The sequence below is a fragment of the Nelumbo nucifera genome, chromosome 1, assembly GCF_055504915.1.
Source record: "Nelumbo nucifera cultivar China Antique chromosome 1, China Antique-T2T, whole genome shotgun sequence".
Lineage (NCBI taxonomy): Eukaryota > Viridiplantae > Streptophyta > Magnoliopsida > Proteales > Nelumbonaceae > Nelumbo > Nelumbo nucifera.
The window spans coordinates 27,525,654-27,550,698 of record NC_142649.1 but is presented as its reverse complement, the minus strand read 5'-3'; the positions used below and the strand labels follow the sequence as shown (position 1 = coordinate 27,550,698).

The following is a 25,045-nucleotide window of genomic DNA, read 5'->3' as shown; positions in this document are numbered from 1 at the left end:
ATTTGATAATGTATTAATAACAAATGGGTATAACAGAAATGATTCCAATAGATGTGTCTATAGCAAGTTTGTAAATGATAAAGGGGTCATGGTCTATTTATTTGTTGATGATATGCTAATAATGGGATAAGTATAGAGGTAGTAAAAGAAACAAAACAATTTCTAATGTCCAAATTTGATACCAAAGACTTTTGGTGAGGCTGATGTAATCTTGGGGATTAAAATTCATAAATAACAACAAAATTTTATTTTCTCTCAAACACACTACATAGAAAGTATTCTTAGAAAATTTGGACACTATGACTGTAATCCTATTAAAGCACCTCTTGACTGTAGTATTCATTTAAGGAAACATATAGGAGAAACTACTTCACAAAAAGAGTATGCAAGTAAAATTGGATCTGTCTTACTTAATGAATTGTGCAAGACTAGATATAGCAATAACTATTGGGAAACTAAGTCAGCATACTTATAATCACAGAAATAAACATTAAGAATCTCTAGTGAGGTTATTAGAATATTTAAAAAGAACTATAAATTTTGGTTTAAACTACTCAAGTTTTCCTCTGGTTTTAGAGGATTTTATTGATGTGAATTGGATTTTAGATTCAAAGTATAGTATTTCTACTAGTGAAAATGTTTTTACCCTAGGTGGTAGAGTAGTATCATAGAAATTAGTAAAGCAGTCCTATAATACTAGCTCAACAATGGAGGCTAAATTCATTGCATTAGAATTGGTAGGGTTCAAGACAGAGTGGCTAAGGTACTTATTGATAGACATACCACTTTGGCCACAATCGGTTTTATTTATATCTCTTCATTGTGATGGCCAAGCAGTAATAGCTAGAGCCAAGAACAGAACATACAATGGTAAAATGAGGCATATTCGCCTAAGGCATAACCTGGTAAGACAACACCTCAACGAATGTACAATCACTTTTGATTTTTTGAGGTCCGAAACAAACCTTGCAAATTCGTTAACCAAACCACATACTTCTCAAGTGGTTTATGAGGCATCGATAAGAATGGGATTGAAGCCCGTTACATAAGTCATTAGTAATGGACACTTAACCCATGAGAAAGGAAATCCTTGAAATTAGGTTGAATGGGTAAAAATGAGTCGTTGGGTGACTTGGGAAAGCACTATCATTTTATGTCCCATTTCAGATGACAAAGTAAGATAATGCTCACTACAGTTTGAGGAGGTTGAGCGTAAGGCTCTTAATCAATTAAGAATAGTATGTGCAGTGCACGCTAAATAACTGACCTAAGTGATTGTGAAGTGTGGCCGCTTCTAAGAGACATCTAAGGGCTGACTCTCTAAAACACTCATGACTTCAAGAGGGGAACAAGGCCGAAATGTTCCAAAGCAAAAAGAACTGGTAAGTTAAGTTGGTTGGTAGGTTAGCTAGTTACGATAAAGAGGAAATGTTGAAGGAGTCTAACTCCGTTCGTACTTTATAACATAGTTGATTAAGAGCGTAAGGCTCTTAATCGACCAAGAATAGTATGTGCAGTGCACGCTAAATAACTGACCTAAGTGAGTGTGAAGTGTGGCCGCTTCTGAGAGACATCTAAGGGCTGACTCTTTAAAACACTCATGATTTCAAGAGGGGAGCAAGGCCGAAATGTTTCAAAGCAAAAAGAACTGGTGAGTTAAATTGGTTGGTAGGTTAGCTAGTTACGATAAAGAGGAAAGGTTGAAGGAGTTTAACTCCGTTCGTACTTTATAACATAGCTTGTCATGCCTAAGTGTTGATTGAAGTAAAAAAGACATCACCACAAATACTTTTTTCACATCGATGCTCAGATTGTTCAATCTTCTTATAATTTTGAATCTTGTGGGGGATTGTTGGAGGGAGATTCAAAATTTCAAGAATCTCTCATCCCTTATGCTTTTTGGGTTTTGTCTTTTTCTCTTCCCTCCTCTGAATGCATGGGAAGATTCCTTGTCCCACATTGCTTGGGAAGAGAGTTGAATTTGAGTATATCTATAGACTTCCTCTCTCTATGGGTAGGGACCCATAGGAGAAAAACACTATAGATGTTCACATGCATGTAAGGGGGGTTCAGGGTGCTTTTCACACACATGCACCGAACTGAGCCGAGCTAAGACAAGATGTGGGCGTGGCTGCGGGTATAGTTGGACTTTTGAATTTCAAAATTATTTTTTAAACATTTTCTTCTTCTTTTTCGTGTCTCTTCTTCTTTGTATCTTTTTGAACAGGTGCATTGTTATGAAGAGATATCTCTCTGAAAGGACACTTCTGTGTCCATTCGGATGATTGAAAACACTCTATAAAAGGAGTGTTGGTCGACCAAAAAAGACATCATTGCACACAACACAATTTGCTCTCTCTTTCAAGCGTCAATTTTTTGAGCATCATTCTTGGTGGTTTGCGGAGGTCTGGTAAGAGAGTGCATGCCTACTAGTAGCCTATGAGTTGTTTTATCTTGACGACTGATTTGCAATTACTCGCTTGCACTGTAGGGGCTAATGCGGTTTTAAGGAGAGTAACCAAGTGGCACGACTCAACCCTCCTTCTCTCTACAATTTCTCTGAGTTATAGTTCTGCAACTTTCAGTTTAGAAAGCAATTACCAATAATTTCCATTCTACCTTCTTTATTATTTTCCAACAAGCTTAGGCCAATGAGTAAATTGAGCTTATGAGTCTAGTCAAAAGGAAAAGATATTAGTCCTGAATTACTAGATACAAACATTTACAAAAGGTATAGTCAAATCAGTGAGTATTTGAAACTTCAGGGCATTTTGAGTCTCTCCTGTATTAGCATTTGATGCATTTAGAACTACACTAGCAAGTGCACTAGCTGATCAAATAATATACTGATGAGTAAAGTATCATTCTCACGAGGATTAATTCAACAACTACTAGTATTAAATCAGCCTTATGTTATCTAATAATCCAAAAATCAATGAATTACTTCCTAATTAGCTAACTATCCTAGGTGTTCTCGAATTAAATCACCCTAATTAAATAGAGAAAGCACTTCACGAAAATGATTGCAGAATCGGTTCAGTGGTTATCTCATTAAACTATCCAACCGAAGTTGATTTCAGTTATGGGTTGGCGATTTCCTTCTTGTTATGAACAGCCTCTTTTGAGCACATGCCAATCTATCTACAAGTAACAACCCTTATATCTCTATCAAGAATTTAATTACTGTAGATGCATTAAGGACAAGAAAATCGAATGATATTAGTTCTTGCTGAATGAATGCCAAATGAATCATGTAAATTATCTCTAAGATACATTCAATTTGTTTTCTTGATCAGTTGGTCCGATTACCTAAACCCTTTTTCAAGCAATATAAGTAATCCAAGAAACAAGAGCAGATCAGCCAAATTTACACTTACTATTGAAAACCCTAATCAAGAAATCCCAATACTGAATAACTATCAATTGGATTAGCTTAAAAGATCAATCACATATCTGAAATAACATCAATCATGGTTCGCATGGTAGAAAGAATGAAAAATTCAAACAAAAGAAAACCTTAGTTGAACCTAGGTTACCGAAATCGCTGAATTAAAGAAGAAGACAACCTAAAACTTCTGCATGAATTCTCGATCTCCTCTCCATTTCTCCTTCGGCAGCCTTGTGATCTTTCTCCCAGCACTTCTCCCTTGGTTCTTGTAACAAGAAGTCGAACCCTAATTTCTTCTTTTTCTTTTTCTTTTATACTCTTTCTTGCAACTTTAGAGTCCTATTCCCCTTCGAACTCTACTAAAATCAACCGCCTCTCTTGAACCCTCTCAATAAGCTGCGGTTGTGCCTCTATTCTCCTAGGCCGAAGTGCTCCTTTGCAGCAATATCACCATGTCTTCATGCTCTATTAACCCCAAACTATTCCAAACTCCTGTTTTCCTAAAATTCAGCTCAATTAGGGCAAGAACCATTAAGATTTATCATAAAAACCATGTATGAGACAATAAAAACAATGTTTAGCATGCACACACATCAAATACCTCCACACTTAAGCTTTTGCTTGTCCTCAAGCAAAGATAATAATCATAAACTGGCCATTCCCCCAAATTACTCCTATCTATCGCATGAATTCTGGGATGAGAATGTGCTAAGTGATCGGAAATCATACATATGTATTATAATTCTTCCCCATGACAAGCCACTCTTACCACATACACAAGAACGAAGGATGGGAAGAACATGAGTTTCTTCATGCTCCAGCATTCAATTCCATTCAGTATATAGTAGCTCCTTGACCGCCATGACTAACCATCACCTCGAGCTTGATCTTAACTCCTGTCAATGCACTAAATTGACAGACAACAAAGATTTCACATATTTCCAAAAGATTCATAGTAGCTCCTTGACCGACAGCAACTAAGATGTATTTATTTCCAAAAGAATTTGGGAAGGGTCCCATGAAGTCAATACCCCATACATCAAAGATTTCACATATTAATATGTTAGTAAGAGACATTTCATTGTGTCGAGAGATGTTACCTATCCTTTGGCATTGGTCACATGTGGACACATACCTATGAGCATCCTTGAATAAGGTGGGCCAATAGAAACCTAATTGTAGCACTTTGGCTGCTGTGCGGTTGGCTTCAAAATGGCCTCCTGCTTTTCGGTCATGGCAATATCGGAGCACTGACTCCATCTCCTCATCGGGGACACACCTCCGAATGATCTGATCTGCACAAAGCTTATACAAAAAGGGGTCCTTACACAAATAATGTTTCACATCAGAGAAGAATTTCTTCCTCTGTTGATATGAAAGATTAGGAGAGAGGACGTTTCTTGTGAGAAAGTTGGCAAAATCAGCATACCAAGGGAATGTATCTACCTGAATTGAGTAGAGCTGCTCGTCAGGAAATTCATCTCGGAGGATGCTTGTGGTCTTCCCTCCCAAATCTGAATCCTCTAACCGGGAGAGATGGTCTGCGGCCAGGTTCTCGGTGCCCTTTTTATCACGGATTTCAACATCGAACTCTTGGAGCAACAAGATCCATCTGATCGGCCTTGGCTTTGCATCCTTTTTTGCAAGTAGATGTCAGAGTGCTGAGTGATCTGTATACACAATAACTTTGGACAACATTAGATAAGAGCGAAATTTGTCAAAAGCAAAAATTACCGCTAGTAGTTCCTTTTCCATCGTGGTGTAATTCTGTTGAGCTCTGTTTAAGGTCCTGCTAGCATAGTAAATTGGCTGGAAATTTCTGTTCACTTTTTGTCCTAAAACAACTCCAACTGCTGAATCACTCGCATCGCACATCAACTCAAAAGAGAGTGTCCAATCCGGTGCTACCATGATCGGTGCATTAGTCAGCTTATCCTTCAAGATATTGTATGCTTCTAGGCATTCCTTTGTAAAATTGAAGGGCACATCTTTCTGCAATAGATTGGACAAAGGCTTAGCTATCTTGGAGAAATCCTTGATGAACCTTCTGTAGAATCCTGTATGCCCCAAGAAGCTTCTCACGGACCAGACAAATGTTGGTGGTGGTAATTTCTCAATTGTCTCCACCTTAGCTCTATCAACCTCAATCCCTTTTTGTGAAACCTTGTGTCCAAGTACAATACCTTCTTTTACCATGAAGTGACATTTTTCCCAGTTTAGCACTAGATGAGTTTCCTTGCAACGCTTGAGTACTTTTTCTAAGTTATGTAGACATGCATCGAAGAAAGAGCTAAAGACTAAAAAATCATCCATGAAAATCTCCATAAACTTCTCCACCATATCGGAAAATATAGCCATCATGCACCTCTAAAATGTTGCTGGAGAATTGCATAAACTGAATGGCATCCTCCTGTAAGCAAAGGTGCCGTAAGGACATGTGAAGGTGGTCTTCTCCTGATCTTCGGGTGAAATCGGAATTTGATTGTAGCCCAAGTACCCATCTAGGAAACAGTAGAACTCATGACCAGCTAGTCTCTCTAGCATCTGATAGATGAAGGGTAGAGGAAAATGATCCTTGTGTGTGGCTTCGTTTAGTTTTCTATAATTGATGCACACTCGCCATCCGGTAACCATCCTAATCGGTATGAATTCATTCTTCTCATTCGGTACCACAGTCATGCCTCCTTTCTTCGGCACTACTTGGAAAGGGCTTGCCCATGAGCTGTTTGAGATCGGGTAGATGATACCTACATCTAATAGCTTGATGACCTTTGCCTTTACCACATCTTTCATGTTCGGGTTCAGGTGTCTTTGGGGCTGAACCGTGGGCTTGCATCCATCCTCCATCAGAGTTTTATGAGTGCATATGGATGGATTGATACCCTTGATATCTGTTATCTTCCAAGCTAGAGTTGTCTTGTGTTCCCGTAGCACCCGTAACAATTTTTCCCTCTGCAAGGGGGTCAAGGCTGATGAAATAATCACTAGTAGGGATGATGGTGCTTCTAAAAAGGCATACTCCAGATGCAGTGGGAGTTGTTTCAGCTCAAGGGTAGGCGGCTCTTCGATTGAAGACTTGCTTTTTGGCATTGAGGGTCTATCAAAGCTCTCCAACTTGATGAACCTCTTTCCTTGAAACTGAGGATTAGCATTCAGGTACGCTAACATGCTCTGAATTTCTTCATCGTCTCCCATTATGGCTTCTCCTTCTTGTATGCATAACTCAAGGGGATCGGCCGACCTGTTGACCTGAAAACACCCACCAACCACATAGTCAATGACATCTATCATATAACATGAATCATCACTAGATGGTGCATGTTTCATAGTATCAAACATCTTAAAAATTACTTCCTCATCTTGAATCCCAAGGCTTAATTGTCCTTGTTGGACATCAATCATTGCCTTTCTTGTAGGTAGGAAGGGTCACCCTAGGATAAGTGGGACATCAACGTCCTCTTCCATACCTAACACTATGAAGTTCACGAGAAAAATAAATTTATCAACCTTAACAAGCACATCTTCTATGATTCCCCTAGGATGCTTGATGGACCTATCAGCTAATTGCAATGCAACTCTAGTGGGTTGGGGTTCACCCAACCCTAATTTCTTAAAAACTGAATAGGGCATCAAATTTATACTAGCTCCTAAATCACACAATGCCTTATTAATCTTTAAACTGCCTATAGTGCAAGGAATATGATCTTTCAGTTTCTGAGGCAACTTGTTGAGGAGGATTGTTGAGCATTCTTCATTCAATACAACTGTAGCCACGTCTCCCAATTTCCTTTTGTTCGCCAAGATTTCTTTAAGGAATTTTGCATAATGCGGCATTTGGGCTAAGGCATCTGCAAAAGGGATGTTAATATGTAAACTTTTAAAAATTTCAAGAAACTTACTGAGTTCCTTTTCCATTTTGTGCCGCTTAAGCCTACTAGGAAATGGTACTTGTGGCTTTTGACTTGTCTCCTTCCTTGAATCCGGCTGCTCTTCCTCCTTTTCGGTCTCTAGAGTTGTACCCATCTTACCTTCTTCCTTTGCTTTCTTTTCCACCTCTTGCAGCTCCTTACCACTTCTCAAGGTAATGGCTTGCACTTGCTCTTTAGGATTCACCTCTGTATTGCTAGGCAAGGCACCTTGGACTCTAGCAGATATCATTTGTGCCAATTGTCCCACTTGAGTCTCTAAATTCTTAATCGATGCCTCTTGATTCTGAAATCTTGTTTCCGCACTTGATATGAATTTAGTCATTAGCTCCTCTAAACTGGATCTTTTCCGGTTGAGCGAAATTTTGAGGAGGTTTCACCGCATTTTGATTTGACCATGAAAGATTGGGGTGATTCCTCCATCCGGGGTTAAAGGCACAAGGATAGTGGTTACCTTGTTGCCTTTGAAGATTCCCTACGAAATCCACTTGCTCAGGGGACTGCATGAATTGATTTCCAACTTGGCATTCGGTACTGATATGACCTCCCCCACACCATTCACAGGCTACTGCTTGAACGTGCATGGCTGCCAGCTGCATGTCATCGATCTTCTTGCTGAGGGCTCCGATTTGTGCAGATAGTGTTGTATAAGTGTCTACATTATGAATACCGGGTTGCTTCCTAACTTGGGCTCTCTCGGAACCACTGGTAGTTATTTGCAGCCATTTCTTCAATAAGTGCATGAGCAACTTCAGGTGTCTTGTTGTTAATGGACCCTCCAGTTGTAGCGTCCATGGTGGTCTTGTTTGCTTCAGTCAATCCATTGTAGAATGTCTGAACCTGGAGCCAAACGGGAAGTCCATGATGATGGACCTTCATCAATAATAACTTGTAGCGCTCCCATGACTCATATAATGATTCCCCGTCCTGCTGAAAAAAAGTTGTGATGTCATTCTGCATCTTTGTAGTCTTGGATGGAGGGAAATACTTGGATAGGAAGCGGCTGGCCATTTCATCCCAAGTTGAGATCGATCCAGCTGGTAGAGAGTTGAGCCAAGTCTTAGCCTTCTCCTTCAAAGAGAATGGAAACAATCTGAGTCTCACAACATCATCACTAACTCCATTGTGTTTGAATGTGTCACATATCTCCAAGAAGTTGGCGATGTGAATGTTGAGATCCTCATTAGCCAAGCCGCAAAACTGAACTGTGTTCTAAATCATCTGGATGATTGCCGATTTGATCTCAAAGTTGTTAGCAGCTATAGGTGGTCTCACTATGCTCGAGGCTGCCCCGGTGAGGGTTGGCTTGGCATAGTCCATCATAGTCCTTTGCTCGGCCATCTTCGTTCTTTCAGCCTTCCCTTGCTTCAAAGCTCTAAGGCGACGGTGAAGAGTTCGATCAATCTCCGGATCATAGATGATGCTCTCCTTCCCACTGCTGCGTGTCATATACTAAACAAGTCAAAGTCGTAAAGATACTAATACACACACAACATGAATATATTATACAAAATCAGATTAACCACAGTAGATGAATCCTAGTATTGTTATGATAATCCCCAATGGCACCAAAAACTTGATGCGTTTAGAACTACACTAGCAAGTGCACTAGCCGATCAAGTAATATATTGATGAGTAAAGTATCGTTCCCACGAGGACTAATCCAACAACTACTAGTACTAAATCTGCCTTATGTTATCTGATAATCCGAAAATCAATGAATTACTTCCTAATTAGCTAACTATCCTAAGTGTTCTCGAATTAAACCACCCTAATTAAATAGAGAAAACACTTCACAAAAATGATTGCAAAATCGGTTCAGTGGTTATCTCATTAAACTATCCAACTGAAGTTGATTTCAGTTATGGGTTGGCGATTTCCTTCTTGTTATGAACAGCCTCTTTCGAGCACATGCCAATCTATCTACAAGTAACAACCCCTATATCTCTATCAAGATTTTAATTACTGTAGATGCATTAAGGACAAGAAAATCGAATGATATTAGTTCTTGCTGAATGAATGCCAAATGAATCATGTAAATTATCTCTAAGATACATTCAATTCGTTTTCTTGATCAGTTGGTCCGATTACCTAAACCCTTTTTCAAGCAATATAAGTAATCCAAGAAACAAGAGCAGATCGGCCGAATTTACTCTTACTATTGAAAACCCTAATCAAGAAATCCCAATACTGAATAAGTATCAATCGGATTAGCGTAAAAGATCAATCACAGATCTGAAATAACATCAATCATGGTTCGCATGGTAGAAAGAATGAAAGATTCAAACAAAAGAAAATCCTAGTTGAACCTAGGTTACCGAAATCGCTGAATTAAAGAAGAAGAAAACCTAAAACTTCTACATGAATTCTCAATCTCCTCTCCAATTCTCCTTCGGCAGCCTTGTGATCTTTCTCCCAGCACTTCTCCCTTGGTTCCTGTAACAAGAAGTCGAACCCTAATTTCTTATTTTTCTTTTTCTTTTATACTCTTTCTTGCAGCTTTAGAGTCCTATTCCCCTTCGAACTCTGCTAAAATCAGCCGCCTCATGGAGCCTCTCAATAAGTTGTGGTTGTGCCCCTATTCTCCTAGGCCAAAGTGCTCCTTTGTAGCAATATCACCATGTCTTCATGCTCTATTAACCCTAAACTGTTCCAAACTCCCGTTTTCCTGAAATTCAGCTCAATTAGGGCAAGAACCATTAAGATTTATCATAAAAACCGTGTATGAGACAATAAAAACAATGTGTAGCATGCACACACATCAACATTTTTAATTAATTTACATTATTTCCAAGTTGTTTATAAAGGTAGCAATATATTGGTTACCGAAAAGGAAGATATCAGGAAAGGAATAAGGTAGAGAATAAGGAAATAATTGGTTTAGGCTACATGGTATGCAAGTGTCATTTAATCACTTTTGGTACTTCCTACTACAGGACATATGGTTAAAAAAATGTTAATGAGCTTCCTTTATGCTTCAATTTCCATAGTTCAAAGGGGCAAAAACATTAGTTCTTCTAGCTTTCTTTCGTTCTTCTTTTTTAGGTTGCAAAATGCCTGGAAAAGTTGAAGACCACAATCTTCACACAAATGAGCATGCTTGCTATCAAACGTGGAACTATAAACCTTGTTCAAGGCTTCCCCAATGTTGATGGCTCTGAGTTTGTGAAAGAAGGAACCATTCAAGCTATTAGAGATGGTAAAAACCAATTATAAGTACATGTAGTTTAATATTACCGGGATTACAATGATGACGTTACAGGAAAAACCATATGAAGGAATCCCATTTGGGATACCCCTACAACAGTATAAAAACATTATCAAAATGATCGAAGGCTCATACATCTACGATGAGCACAAAGGGTCATCCAAGACCTGCGATGAGCAATGAGCGTCACCTAAGACTTGTGATTGACATAAAATGACATCGCTATTCTAAGACAAACCCAATACACTACTAGTACCTTGCGATGAACACGAAATGACAATTCATGTTGTAATGAATGGTGGATAGACCCCAAGGCTAGCGACACCTGCCTATGGGAAATCAGCATTCCATCTGGTCATAGCGAGCCATGATGAGGTATCTCGAAGGCGATTGAGCGAACACCCGAGCACACCAGTTAGATTTAGATCTTGTCCTTAACACGTGACCACAAGGAAATCCGTAAGGAGACATAGCCTATACATACTACACAAGAATCCTTAAGAGAAAGAAAACTTTGTCTTTGAAGGATATCACTAGACATGTGGCATAATCCCAATGGTGCTCCCTTAATAGTCAACATAAGATAAAGATTTCCTTTCTTAATAAGAAAAGTTTCCTTTTAGATCATTCTCCTTACAACCTTAGGGCCCTCTCTATAAAAAGGGAAACAATTCTCCCCCACGGAACACACTACCAAACCCTAGGGTTTCTTTGGTCTCTCTCTCTCCCTCTCTCTCTTCTTCTTCTTCTTTTACTTGTTCTTTCTTCACCGCCATCCTCTTGGACCTTCATAGGCTTGACCAAACCATGGTGATTGAGGAACATGGAGTCTATGGTACTTATAGGTTGACCAATATAAATTATTGTTTTTGCCTGAAACATTTTTGGGTTTAATACAAATTTGTGAGATTGTTTTTCTACCCTAAACGTCTTAGGTTGACCAATACAAATTATTGTTTCTACTTAAATCATCAATGCTCGGTCCCACATTTCATCTCTTCTAGTTGAAGTGATTCTCATTGTGATGTGACCATAAATATTTTTCATCAATTTGTATTGACCAACCTAAAACGTACATATATTTCAAGTAAAAATAGCAATGATGCCAAACACAACCCCAATTAGTTGTTTTATTCAAGTAAGTGCATGCTCAATGCTCAATTAGTGATTTTGTTTTTTCGTTTCTCAATTTGCCACAACCCGACGGATACCGTTGCGTTGGTGGTTTCTACTTCATTGGGTATAAAGCAAAGGAAAAACACTGATGTGACTAATTATTGCAGCGGCAGATAACCACGGAAATGCCAAACACCCTCTCGCTCTGGGCCTTCATTCATATGCGCAAATGAGACCACGGATGACTGCCTCCACCAAAACAGATGTCTGAGAAGTAGATGAATCCTGCGGATACTTTATTCATTAATAAATCTTGTTAATCTCTCAAACATTTTTCATTTCCAGTTTCTTTGATTGATTTCTCAATTCCCAATTCTTAAAGCTAAAGCATGTAACATAAACATCCTCGTGAATCATAGACGCCTGATAAATCCGTTTTAAGTTAGGGAGAGAGATGTCAAGGAAAAAATCTGCCATCAATTAGCACATATCAATTATTTAGCAGTAAAATAAACGGAAAAGTATGGACAAGCCTAATGTAAATTTCTGATTTTTGCTGCAGAGTTATGAACATTCAATGGCTGATACACCTAGATGCTTGCTAAGAGCATCCAATTGAAAATCCACATCTACCATCAAATTAATTTAAGAAAATGATTATCTTATTGTTATACTAGCATCCCCAGCCACTAATTTTCAGCCTCAAACTCATCCAAGGGTCCATTTGGTTTGCGGACAGCGTCTAAATTGGAATCACTTATTTCTAATGCCTGTTCAGTACAGTCAGGAATTGGAATTAGATTCCAATTATTGTTTGGTTTATTTGTAGTTGGAATCACAATCAATTGAAAATTTTCAATTTTGTATTGGTCTTTATTATTTTATTATTATTATTTTTTGAGTAAAAATATCTAATTAATTTATGAATATTTTATTAATATATTGTTATTATATTATTACTTTAGTTATATTATATTAATATTTTATTTGTGCTTAATTATTATTTAATAAATAATATATAATTTGCTTCTTATTGTTAGTTTATTGATATTCTATTATAGTATTATTCTTTTATTAAAGTTTTATTATATATTATTATTATTATTTAATGAATTGCTTATTAATATTGTATTATTATTTTTTCTCAAAAAAATTGTTATTATTTTATTATTACTTTAATTATATTGTATTAATATTTTCATATATTATTATTTTATTACTATTTTACTAATATTTTTGTTAACAATTCAATTATACTTTATTATTTTATTATTAAGATATTAATATTTATTATTATTATTATCTTATTATTAATTTAATAATATTTTATTAACATTAAGGTTTAAGGGTTTTTACCATGAGTTCTTTACTTTCTGATAGCCTTTGGAATGGGAATCCCATTCCCCCAAGAAGGGGGAATTGAAATCCCATTCCTACAAAAATAAAAGCCAGCTTTCAATTCCAAGCAAGGTTTAAAATATCGCAATGTATCGGGCCATACCGGCCGATATGTATCGTTCCAACAAGAATCTGATACACGGAACACGTATAAATCCTTTATTCCGTTTCTTTTCATACATATCGGCCAATACAGGCCAGTATCAGGCTGTTTTGGGTCTGCATCCGCTGATATGGGCCCAAAACAGTCCGATATAGATACATTTGATAGTTTTGGTTCATCATTAATTTCGTTAATCAGTATTTAATACTAAATATAGATACATTTGATAGTTTTGGTTCATCATTAATTTCGTTGATCAGTATTTAATGTTAAATCTCTCATTAATGTTGTTACTCCTAAATTTAAGTCTAATTTCTCTTTCATTAATTAGCCAATTACTCCAAAACAAATTTAAATTTAAATTTGAATTTTAGCGCCTAATTCAAATTTCCTCATTAATTCTTTTAATTAATGATCCCCTCTCATTAATTTCGTTTTGTTAGTGTAAAAGCTTACAAATTTTAATTATAACAAGATTTGGACTTTGGTCACTTGATTTTAACAACCACAAGTTTGCCAATGAGCCACACATATTTGTTTGCTATGATCATATGTATTTTTAATTTTAAGTACATTTTCACTTTTCTTAACGAGTGACAAGTGTTTATTAATAAATGCTAGAATTAATTATTAAAATTTATATACTAATAAATATTAAGATTAATTATATTGATTTTTGAAAATTGACATTCACATTTTAGTTTTTTTTTTTTTTTTTTTTTACATTTTAGTTATTCCATTTTTCATTGGTTATTAATTGTATCCCAATGTGTTACACTTTATATAAACTATTAAATTATAGTTTTTTTACATTTAAATTACTTATTTATAAAATTTGTAAATATTGTTAGTAATATATTCTTTAGGATTTATTTGAATTTTCTATTATATTTATCCGTATCTTGATTTTTCGTCTGTATCCATACTTATTCATAGTATCGCAATACATCTCTTAAAATTATTTTTCCAGTACATCTTATGCTTCCGATACTTTGAACCTTGATTCCAAGCATCTATTCCAGAAACCAAATGGACCCTCAGTTTATGAAGTAGAAAAGCTGTGTTAATCTGTTGTATCCATCACACCCCATTAAACAAAAATCTGTACACAAAGATAATAAAATATACAAAGAACAAGTAATTTAGGGCTAAAGGTGAAAGGGACTACTGCAGTTTATTCAATATATGCCTCAAATTGGGCAGATGGATTCAGAAAGGAACACTGCGTCCGAATTAAGTTCACCATGATGTAAAGTAAACATTGGGTTCGGGAGTCATGTGCCAATAAGAAATTATGTCCCCATTGAAGCACAAACTTCTAATCTATTACAGATTTCTAAATGAATATTTTGAACTTAGAAAACTATAATTTTCATTAGACTAATGATTAACCTGAAAACATGAAAACGTGTTCAATAAATCTCTCCCTATGGGCCTCTCACAGTTATCAAATATGCGCCATTCAAATAGCTTCTGCAACGGCAGCAAAAAAAATCACCATCTACATGACTGCTCTGTTGCTTTTACTTCCATGGTTTGCAGCAATTTCTGTTCACTGGATTTTAATTGGGCTACAAAATTGGTCCGTGATACTGAGAAGACGATTACTTTCTATGCCGAATTCGTACTCATCTTTTTTCTGACAACTCTCTTCCTTCGTGCTTTGGCCGGAGGAGCAGCCTCCCGTTCAGCTGCAGGGTCACTGTTCCCCTGCCTTATGCCAAGAAGCCCTAGCCCAGAAACAACAGCATTCTTTGAAATGAACCAGTTTGATGAAGTCTTGGCAACAGCCTCAGATGGCCTGTTGTATGCCTTCAACAGGTTATCCGATTGAACCAGTGGATCTGCCTCTATTCCAAGCCAAGCCAGTCTAGATGTCTCTCCAACTTGAACATTCAGAAGCCTGAATTTAATACAGAAAAATATACATTCATGAAGAATATTTTCTTACAAGAACATGAAAGATAAACTTAACATATTTCTCCTGACTTCTCTCATTCTATATATATATGTGTGTGTGTGTGTGTGTGTGTGTGATTGATGATTTGAAGAACAATTTTATATAGGCTGCATTGTAAGGAGACTGCTTTACGTACTGGAACAGTGCCAAAGTATTATACATGTGGCAGATGAACTCATTAACCAGAAAAATGGAATATCGGGCTATCCATTATGGAGATCAACACTAGAGCTCACAACAACTGTCTATCTGTAATTGTTATTTTATGAAATATCCAGGTTGGGTGGAGAGTTACATATATGGTTTTGGCCCATATGCAGGCTTTAGCCAAGACAATTATGGACCCTTAATTGTTATTTTATGAAGTATCCAGGTTGGGTCCCTTGGTTGTTATGTGGGAAAAAAGAATCTAGCTCTTCTGGGTAAATGGTTGTGGAGGCAGCCTAATGAGAGTGTGAGGTTGTGGTACAAAGTAGTGGAGAGTATTCATGGTAAAGTAAATCGGGCAATGCTTGCAATGTTGGGTGTCTCATTAGGAAACTTGACCTCTCCATGGAAAGCCATCACTAGTATTTTACTGCCGTTCTTTAGCTTTGTCAGGTATGGTGTTGGTTCTAGGAATAAAGTTTTGTTCTGGTAAGATGTTTGGGCTGGGAATGTAGCGTTTAAAGACCTCTTTCCTAATTTGTACTCTTATCACTTTGTTCAAAAAGGAACTAGCTGTGAAGTTTGTTTCTTCCATCTCCCTTGCTATTTCTTGGGATTTGGATTTCAAAAGGGGTCTGAGATAGCATGAACTTTCTTCGGTTGCTAGTCTCTTGCAAATTATGGAAAAAGTCTGATTGGACCCTTCAAGGTCTGATAGGCATACTTGGTCTCCCAATCCTTGTGGATCCTTTACTTGTGCATCCTTTTCATCTTCCTTTTCATCTTTTCCCTCTAACCAGTCTTTCCATCCAAAGACAACTTGGTGTAAACCTGTTGCCCCAAGATTAGTGCTTTTTGTTGGGAAGTGTTCGATGGAAAAATAAGGCCCCATTTGGTTTGCGGGAATGGGGGCCTGGAATCGGAATCAGAATGGACTATTCCGATTCTAACTGTGGGAAAGTCACTTACCCACCTGAGAGATGGGTAAGTTTTACCCAGGTAAATGAAGCTCTCTTTACCGTGAGGCCCAGTACTTGATGCAAAAAAGGAAAACACTTCAAAGTTGGTCAATGGGAAAGAGATACCCATTGACCAACTTTCCCCCTCTTATTTACCAGTAAACGAACGGGGCTTAAATGTGACAATAATGTTTGGCAAGGCAAGTAAAAGAGAACATAAAAGAACAATCATATGGAAACTGACTGAACAGCTACTAAGACAATGTTTATAAGGATATAATTTTAGCAGAATCACACCTCAATGCTGTGCTAAAGAAGACTGCCACTCCAATAACGTCAAAATAGTTGAACAATGCTCTGTCAATTCCACATAACAACTGATAACGCAAGTTTGCATAAAGTCCCAAGAAAGCCCCATATCCAAGAGCATTGGTACTTACAGTTGGAATTGTCACAGATAACCTATGAGATGAAGCAATCAAGCAAATAGTAACTTAGATAAAAATAGCTCTAGAAGATTGATTCACTTGAATATATAGAACAAAATTAACATTGAGGAAGCATATCTAACTAAATGGTTTACCTTTCCTCCTTCTTGCTGGCAGAAAGTTTTGACAAAGCACCTTGGGCTGCTCCAGCAGTTAAACCAACCATACACAATTCTGCAGCCTTGTAGAAGAAAGAATGAATTCTTTTTTGCAAGTCAAATTCTCTAAGGGGATAGCTCTTCTCAAAAATATTGTTTGGAAGCTTCTGTAGTGTATTTTGCAAGTCAAACCGGAAAGTATTCCCATACGAACGGCAAGGAGCAAGTGACCAAACAACAATAGCATTGCATGCTGATACTGTAAGCACATTAAGAAGTGCCAGATCCCATTCCTGCTTTATCCTATAATCAGAATAATGCATGCAAGCATATATTAGATGAGTGTCACATAAGATGCAACCTTTCCTATTCTTCAAGTGGAGAAAAGAAGAATACCTTTCTTTTCGATTCTTCAACTCCCACCAAACAGAACAACCAATTGTAGTAGACTGCTCTAAAAGAAGCTTATACAAAAAAGCTGGATCTGCAATCATCCTGCATGACAAATTAAGAAATGGTAACCAAGGGAATAATTTAAACTTATAATATTGATATAGTTAACATTTAAAAGATTATAGACAATAAGAACAGTGGTTTATGAACCAAAGACAAATGAAATGTATTGAAGCCTAAGAGCATTTTTTTTTTTGCTACATTTTGTCATGAGAATTACAATGCCAGCAGAAAATTCATGTGGGTAATTGTTACACTTACATTCTTACCTTTGTATAGTATTACATTTTTTGCGTAACCAACTTATAAATATCATATCACACTAATTTCGCAGTATGAAATTTTAGAGGTGAACCTCTAATATGATGTGGAAAAAACATGTATTAAACACTGATCATTGATGTAATTGTATCATTTTATGTTGGTAAAAGCTCACATTTTTCTAGATAGGTGTATTGTTGAATGACAAATCAATTCTAATTAGTCTCCGAAGTCTAATAAAAATCCAGCTTAAATACTTAACACTTAGCATGTGGATATTGGATCAGAAACAAAATATGTACATATTACTGCCCCATACCAAGTACAGAATCATTTAGTAGTTAATATTTTTTTGATCAAGACATTTACTAATTAATATTAAAGCTCAAAAAAGTTTAAAAAATATTTAGTTTCCAAGAGATGGAAGTAGGCTTTCAACACTTACACAAGTAATTGAAAACAATAAAATGCATCACAAATATAGCATCAAAGACTAGATTGCTGTAATTAATCTCGTAGAGATGCTCCAAAATATAAGTTCGTTATAACAATCCCTCATCTAGACAGACAGCCTTCTAGAGAGTTTGTCAACCTCCATGCACATCTGAGTAAGGTGTTCAATCTAGATGCCAAAGCAGTAGTTTCTAGCCTCTCTAACAAGGTATTAAATTTAGTTGTCAAACAAAAACAACCAACCTATGTTTGATATTAACTGCTAAAGATACAAATTGAGATTCAAAATCACCATCCAAAAGAAAGAAGATTTACCAGATCACTAACTTAAATAAGGACAAGTTGTTCTATCAAAATGTAAATTGAAATGGGCTCATTATGGTTTAAAAGTGGTTATATTCTCCCCCATGTAGGTTCAAAAATTGAAAGGCTTGGTAGCACCAATTAGGATCATCCTCTTCTGTAGTCTTCATATTCTCCTTGCATACATCAAAACCACTTACTCTTGCAATGCATTTTATGAAAGAGAAGTATGCTGTTGTCTTTTTCTTGGTCTTTAATATAGAGTTGACAGTGGGTCAGGTCTACCTGACAGAATCAAACCGATTGAACCAATAATGCAATTCAGATCTCCTACTCACACCTACCCACATGACACTACATCAGTACATTGGGAACATCTAAACCTTACTTGAGAAGCTGCAGTGCAGAATAGATTATTGGAGCTTTGATGATGCTGCTCACAGAGAGGGCACAGCATGTTGTCTAGAGCTATGCCTTTCCTTGACATGTTCTCTCAATCTCTCTTGTCAGGCACTAGTCCCACACACCCACCCAACCCCCCCCCCCCTGCACTATCAAAAGAAGGTTGTAACATATTCATTTCCCAATCTTTAAAATTTATCCTGAAAGAGGGGCCAACACTAAAATGCCACCGTTAGCAAACCAATTTTCCTTTTTGTTCTCTTTCTTTCATTTTTCCTTTTTTTTTTCTCTTCTGCTAATAGATAAGGCAACCTTTCAGTAACAAGGAAGGGAGATCCCTTGTACAACAAAATTAAACAAAGCCACTAAGTCATCCAGCAATATCCACCACAAAACAATTATTGAAAAGTTCTGTCTTGACTGTTTTAGATTCTTTTTTTTTTTTTGAGAATCTTATCAGTACACGTTATCCCAGAATAGTTGCACCCTAGTCACCCCTTGCATTGCCAAGGAATCTGCCAGTGCATTTGCTGACCTGTTAACCCACTTAAAAGTGGTCTTATCCTCCCTTTCTAGCCTCCTGATTTTCTTTTTTTTATCAGCCTCCTGCTTTCCCTTTTTACATGTCTGAATGCTCACATACCCTTACTATTGTTCACCATCCAACCCACTGCCAATATGGAATCACCTTCAATCTCTAAATGTTTCAGATTCAGCTGTCTTGCCAACTTTAGTCCTTGGGGGGCTGAAACCTCCATTGTCAGTGAATCTGCCACTCCTAATGGACTGAAACAAGGAGACAGTATCACTCCCCTGCCATCTATAAAATCTCACCCTATACCCTAGGGGCCTGGATTCCCACAACAGCTTCCATATCCATTGAAGTTCATTTTGATTCTGTTGTTGCTAGTAGGAACCCACTCCTCTTGCACAACTCTCTGTAATGTAGAAGAAGCTGCCATTGCTACTGTTCCTTTCCTCCCAATGAATTAATCTTCATTGAAAAATCTCTCTGAATAGTCATTGAAAAATCTTCAACTCTCTGAATAGTCATTGAAAAATCTTCATTGTCTTAATCCAATGAATTACCTTCAGTTTAATACCTTCAATTAGAAGGTCCATAGATTTGCATTGCCATTTAAACAATCTATTGTTCCTTTCCTCCCAAACTGACCAAAGGATAGCCACTCTCGTTGCTTTCCACATTACCTTTCCTCTTCTTTTAGGCATAGGTAGGAAACCTGAGTTGAACAAATTGACAGCTTCCATAAGTAGCACCCATCTGCAACCAAAGAAAGAACAAAAAGATTCCCAAATGCGAGACATAAATAAGCAGGAGGTTAGTAAATGGGAAGCAATTTCACCACTAGCAAAACACAAGATACAGATATGTCTAGAAAGGCAGCAATTGGGTCATCTCTTTTGAACCATATGACAAGTGTTTATCTTACCCAGCACTACCTCCCAAAAGAGTTTGAATTTTTGGCAGCGCTAGACTGCACCCCACTTCTTTAACAGAAAAGGAAGCTGCTGAAGAGGAAGAGAGGACTAGGACATTGAAAAAGAAAAACATGAAAAATCCCTGAAGAGGAAAGAACCCACACGTTACTATCTAAACAAGACGAATTAAGGTAATACACTTCTAAAACAGCTAGCAGACCCAATAAAGAGGCAAACTCACCCTCTCTCAAACCCCACCTAAGCCCAAGGTCCCAAGCAAAACCGTCTGAACAGTGAACAAGGAATTTGGAAATAGACTCTGACTTATAATTGGAGAGGGCAAAGAAACAGTAAGATCTATCTTTAAGTGTTGAATCCCAATCCAAAGATCTTCCCAAAAAAGAACTTTAAGATCATTCCTGATCCAAAAAAAAAAAAACAGATGTATTGATTAAAAAAAAAAAACTGTATTGATTATATGATGGGTGGAAACCCCTATTACAAACAGCAGTGTTCTAAAAATTGTCTCACCATAATTCATCAAAAAAAAAAAAAGTCTCACCATACAATGGTTAGACAATTGGGGATAACACTGTTAAGCTCATCACACCCATGAAAAAGGCATGCTTTCTGATCTCTTTAAACCCTTAGAGCAGTTAGTTCTAATGCATGCATTGAGTGCAATATCTACTAGAGAGCAATAGCCTACAAAATGATAAAACCTTATCAACTCAGAGAGATGATATCTACTTAAAAGCAATAGTATGCCAGCCTTATCTCTATAATCAACTCAAGGAAATGATGACCACTAGACCTAATCTTACATTGTAATCAGCATCAGACTTGGGAATATTGGATAAAATTTTTATTTCTTTTCCAATTTTTTTGTGTGTGTAGAGGAATTGTAAAATGATAGTATTACACTTTTATAATAAAATTTAGAGTAGTAAAAAAAGTAAGCACATATAAAACCATTATAAATTGTTCTTAGCTTTTTAACTAGGTATCCATACTCTTCTATCCAGCTCAGCATGATGTTGTAACTAATGAAAAGATTATTAGACAACAGTGGTGTTACAATGATTCAGGTGAATGTGTTTTCATTCTATTAAGTAATAATTTACTTTATTATTATGACATAGCTGTTTAGACCTTTCTATTCATTTACATGAATAATGAAAGCTTTATATTCATTTACCTCCCAATGAATGCCCTAGAAACCCCTTCTGGAAGAACTCGAGAAATAAACCTCGCAGTGGTTGGCCTTGCAGTGACTGTGAGGAATCTCATCATTTGAGCAGAGCTCACCAAGCCCTGAAGCACAGAATCAGTCTCTTCTTTAGTTTTCATTATTCCTTTAAAGTAAATCACAGAAAAATAAAGTACTCACCATTTCATAAGCTTGACGGAGCCCAGCAGGCAAATCCATCATTGTTTTATGCCACTCACGCAAGACTGCATCTACAAATTTTCGATCAAAAAGCTGCAATGAGTTCACAAAACATTAAACCAATCAACCTTCATGAATACACTTTTCTGGAATGAAGTGAATATCTTCTTATGAACAAAAAACAGAGAGAATAAGTACTGGTAACCTCTTCAAAAACAAGCCGCATCCTAAACAATCCACCTTCATCTCCTTCATCTCCATCATCAAAGTCACCAAGATAGTCATCATCATCACCACCGTCGTCACCTCCATCGCCACCACCATGATTAATTTTCTTTCCAATGTCCCCACCCCCTCCCCCAATTGCAGTCTAAGTATTACAAAAATTTAAGTTAGCTTCTATGTTTTCAAATTTCAAAATAGCTTACAAGTAGTGCAAAAATTTTCAATTACTCATAAAAAATAACTTACAAAGAAACAATTGAAATAACATGTACCTAGCTCAAAGTCCATTTCAGTTACCAAGAAATGTCTTTTAATAACTCAACCAATTTGGAAAACAAATTGTTCTGGGATAAGAACTTTAGGTATTAATTATTTCAGAAAAGCTTCAGAAAATTAACATTGCTTTGTTAAAAAAGGGCAGCCCAGTGCACGAGGTTCCCGCCAATGCAGGGTCTGGAGAGGGACAGATAAACACAACCTTACCCCTGCACATACAGAAAGGTTGTTTCCAAGATTTGAACCCTGGTCGCCCAGGTCACAATGGAGCAACCCAACTATTGCACCAAGGCCCACCCTCCATTGTTTTGTTGCATTTACAAAATAGGGGAATTCAAAAATAAAAGACAATCATTATAATATACAAAACCACAAGATATCTAAATACCAGGCCCCACACAACCCCATAAAGATAGGAAAAGGAAAATATTCTGATATTTTCATATCAAATCAAAGACGACCAATTCAAGGAGGAAATTAAAGTTACGACACATGAAGGTATTCTAGAACCAAGTGGTTATGTTTAAGTACCTTCAAATTAAGCATTTAATTCAAATAGAAAGCCTTCTGAAGTGTTGATGATGCAACAGCGTCTTTATTAAGATTACAATAACAGAAAATAGTTGGTTACTTTCTCTATTGCTAAAAGCATGAATTAAATAGAGATGAATCTTGGCGAATTCAAGGATTCATTAGCAACCAAGGATCACATACAATGTCTTAATGAGGAAAAAAGTAAAATCAAGTGGATGTAAAATAAGCCCTTCCCTTAACAATATTTTACCAAAATAACAAGTCCCATGCTTCATGAATTCAATGAATATAAAAGTTAACAGAAAAACACATAAAGTTTCATTTACAACTTAAGAGAAATTTTATAGTAATCCAACTTATGATATGTAGAAATGCTAATCTCGTATATAGCCTTAGATTCTAAATGTCAAAGCATCCCAAGCTTTTCTCTATTTGCGGATGATCTCTTTAAAACATACCTAGAGGTCTCATACAATTGCAAAGCTCTACACTATGGAAAAGCCAGTTCTTTTTTTTCCTTTTTTCTTTTTTCTTTTTGTTTTTTTGTTTTTTTATATTCATCGATAATGGAAGAGCCAGTTCTTGGCACATTGATTTCCTTCTTCCAGTCAAGAAAAAAGATAGACCCTCTCAACTTGGAAGGACTACAAGGATATTTCTCAAGTAGGAGAAAATACAATATCTTTGAACATATTGTAGTAGCCTACCATTCCTTCCTTGGTAATTGATTGAACAAATTGATTGTAAAAAGGAGGTTTAGTAGGTAAAGCAGTTAATTTTATGGATGATAATTGACAACAGTGGTTTTAAAGTTGTATGAGGCTTAAGCTTTGAGGTCAGCCTTGAAGGCTCAAACTCCTTAAAGACTGAAGCTCATATATCAAATTGTGAGGCACATATGAAGTGCACTCTTGATGCCTCAAGCCATGCCCCTAACACCAATCAGTAACAGAATTGAACGATGAAACTAAAAATAATAAAAATAAAAATTCCCCCTATGTCAATTTCTTGAGGCCTACCTTGTTCCGTATTCAAAAGTAAAATTGGGAACGCAAAATTCTATTCAGAAAATTAGACTTTCTAAATGAATTCAAACAGCTTAATTAGCACCCCAGCAATCAAGAATAAAACATATCTTAACTCCACCACTTCCATCTCGCAAACAAGACCTAAAACACCCAAATTAGAGCACCCATCAAAAGAAAATGAAAACTGAACAAGACTGACCTCAGGACTGGACTTGGTTTGCTTCGAGGACATATCGAGCTTCGACTTCTCAAGCGTCACAGCTCCGAAAGCACCATACTGACCTTTCATAACAGGAGCGGTCATACGAGAAGACGACGAAGAAGCCGAACCCACACCGGAATCAGGCGAGACACTGAAGCAGCGCTCAAGATGTGCAATTGGGTCGGAGTCAACCAACGAAGACGAGGCTTTGATATCCAAAACAAGCTTCCGGGGCTTTCCGACAGAGATAGAGGGAGATTGGATTCGGCGAGGAACAAAGAGAGAAGGGTGAGGATAAGAAGATGTCGATGGTGAGAAGGTTTTGTTGGGAATCTGATAACCGAGAGGCATAATTTGTGCGGTTTGAAATACGGCCTGAGACATGGTTTTTGGTTTTACAGACTCCTTTTCCTTTCTCTTTGAACTTTTTTAGGCGGCTTTTTCTTGTTCAGATTTCATGATAACGAGGAGAGAGCCTCTCTGAGACCAGAGAGAGAGAGAGGGAGTTTGGCAAAGCGATGAGCCTCTTATAAAGAACGGAAAGAGAGGAGGAAATGGAGGGGCTCTCGACAATTTTATATAGTCACCAACTCCATCCAGAACCCAAAGGACCAAAACACAACGAGTTTATAAAAAGTAACGACGAGTTTATACGAGTTAGGAAGTAAACCTGTTCTTGGGCCAAGCCTGAGCCCGACTCTTATATAAAGCCCGACTCTTATTTTTAATGTATTTTTATAAATTAATATTATATTAATTTAATAAATTAATTTGTATTTTCTAATAATAAATTAATATTTATTAATAATTTAAGAAACAAAGATTATATATAACATAAACGCTTTTTATTATATGTAATAGTATTAGGTCGGGTTTGGGCCCGAGCCTGACCTGAAAAATGATCGGGCCTAGTATTTAAGCTCAGGCCTGAAGTTTTGTCCAAGCCCGAAACATAACGAGCTGGGCTGTCGGGCTACCCGACCCATGAACAAGTGTATTGGGAACACATTCTATTTTCCTCCCTAAAGGTTGTCTAATAAAGTAATGAGATTATTCTCGACTATTGCTCTGTAATTTGTCTTAGTGCCATTTTGGTCCCCGTACTTTAAAATGTTATAATTCAGTACCCATACTTTTAAAATGTCCAATCCAGTACCAACCATTAAGTGGCATTTGAAAAGATACAAATGCCCTTTGAGTGTCATTTAATTTTCTTTATTAACCATCAAAACAGTGAGAAAAAATGAACAATCTCAAATCCTTTTCTCTTCTATTCAAAAAAGTTGG

At 36.9% G+C, this 25,045-nt stretch overlaps 2 protein-coding genes and 1 non-coding gene across 3 annotated transcripts; 1 reads left to right on the top strand and 2 right to left on the bottom strand.

Annotated features, from left to right (window-relative positions):
- Positions 1–6,814: 6,814 nt before the first annotated feature.
- Positions 6,815–7,639, bottom strand: LOC148803040 (uncharacterized). Its single transcript, XM_088890179.1, has one exon. It carries the CDS (start codon positions 7,637–7,639, stop codon positions 6,815–6,817), a length of 825 nt encoding a protein of 274 aa, XP_088746305.1.
- Positions 7,640–8,169: 530 nt separating this feature from the next.
- LOC148803039 (small nucleolar RNA R71) lies at positions 8,170–8,276 on the top strand. Its single transcript, XR_016081722.1, has one exon. It is a non-coding gene; the product is annotated as a small nucleolar RNA R71 (small nucleolar RNA).
- A 6,004-nt stretch (positions 8,277–14,280) lies between these two features.
- Positions 14,281–24,356, bottom strand: LOC104609658 (protein RETICULATA-RELATED 6, chloroplastic-like). The gene is made up of 8 exons (XM_010276022.2): positions 23,756–24,356; positions 21,699–21,863; positions 21,494–21,586; positions 21,302–21,417; positions 17,188–17,286; positions 16,789–17,094; positions 16,503–16,667; positions 14,281–15,042 (listed from the first exon to the last, which is right to left on the bottom strand). Exons 1-8 carry the CDS (start codon positions 24,140–24,142, stop codon positions 14,751–14,753), a joined length of 1,623 nt encoding a protein of 540 aa, XP_010274324.1. The 5' UTR covers positions 24,143–24,356; the 3' UTR covers positions 14,281–14,750.
- Between the last annotated feature and the right edge of the window lie 689 nt (positions 24,357–25,045).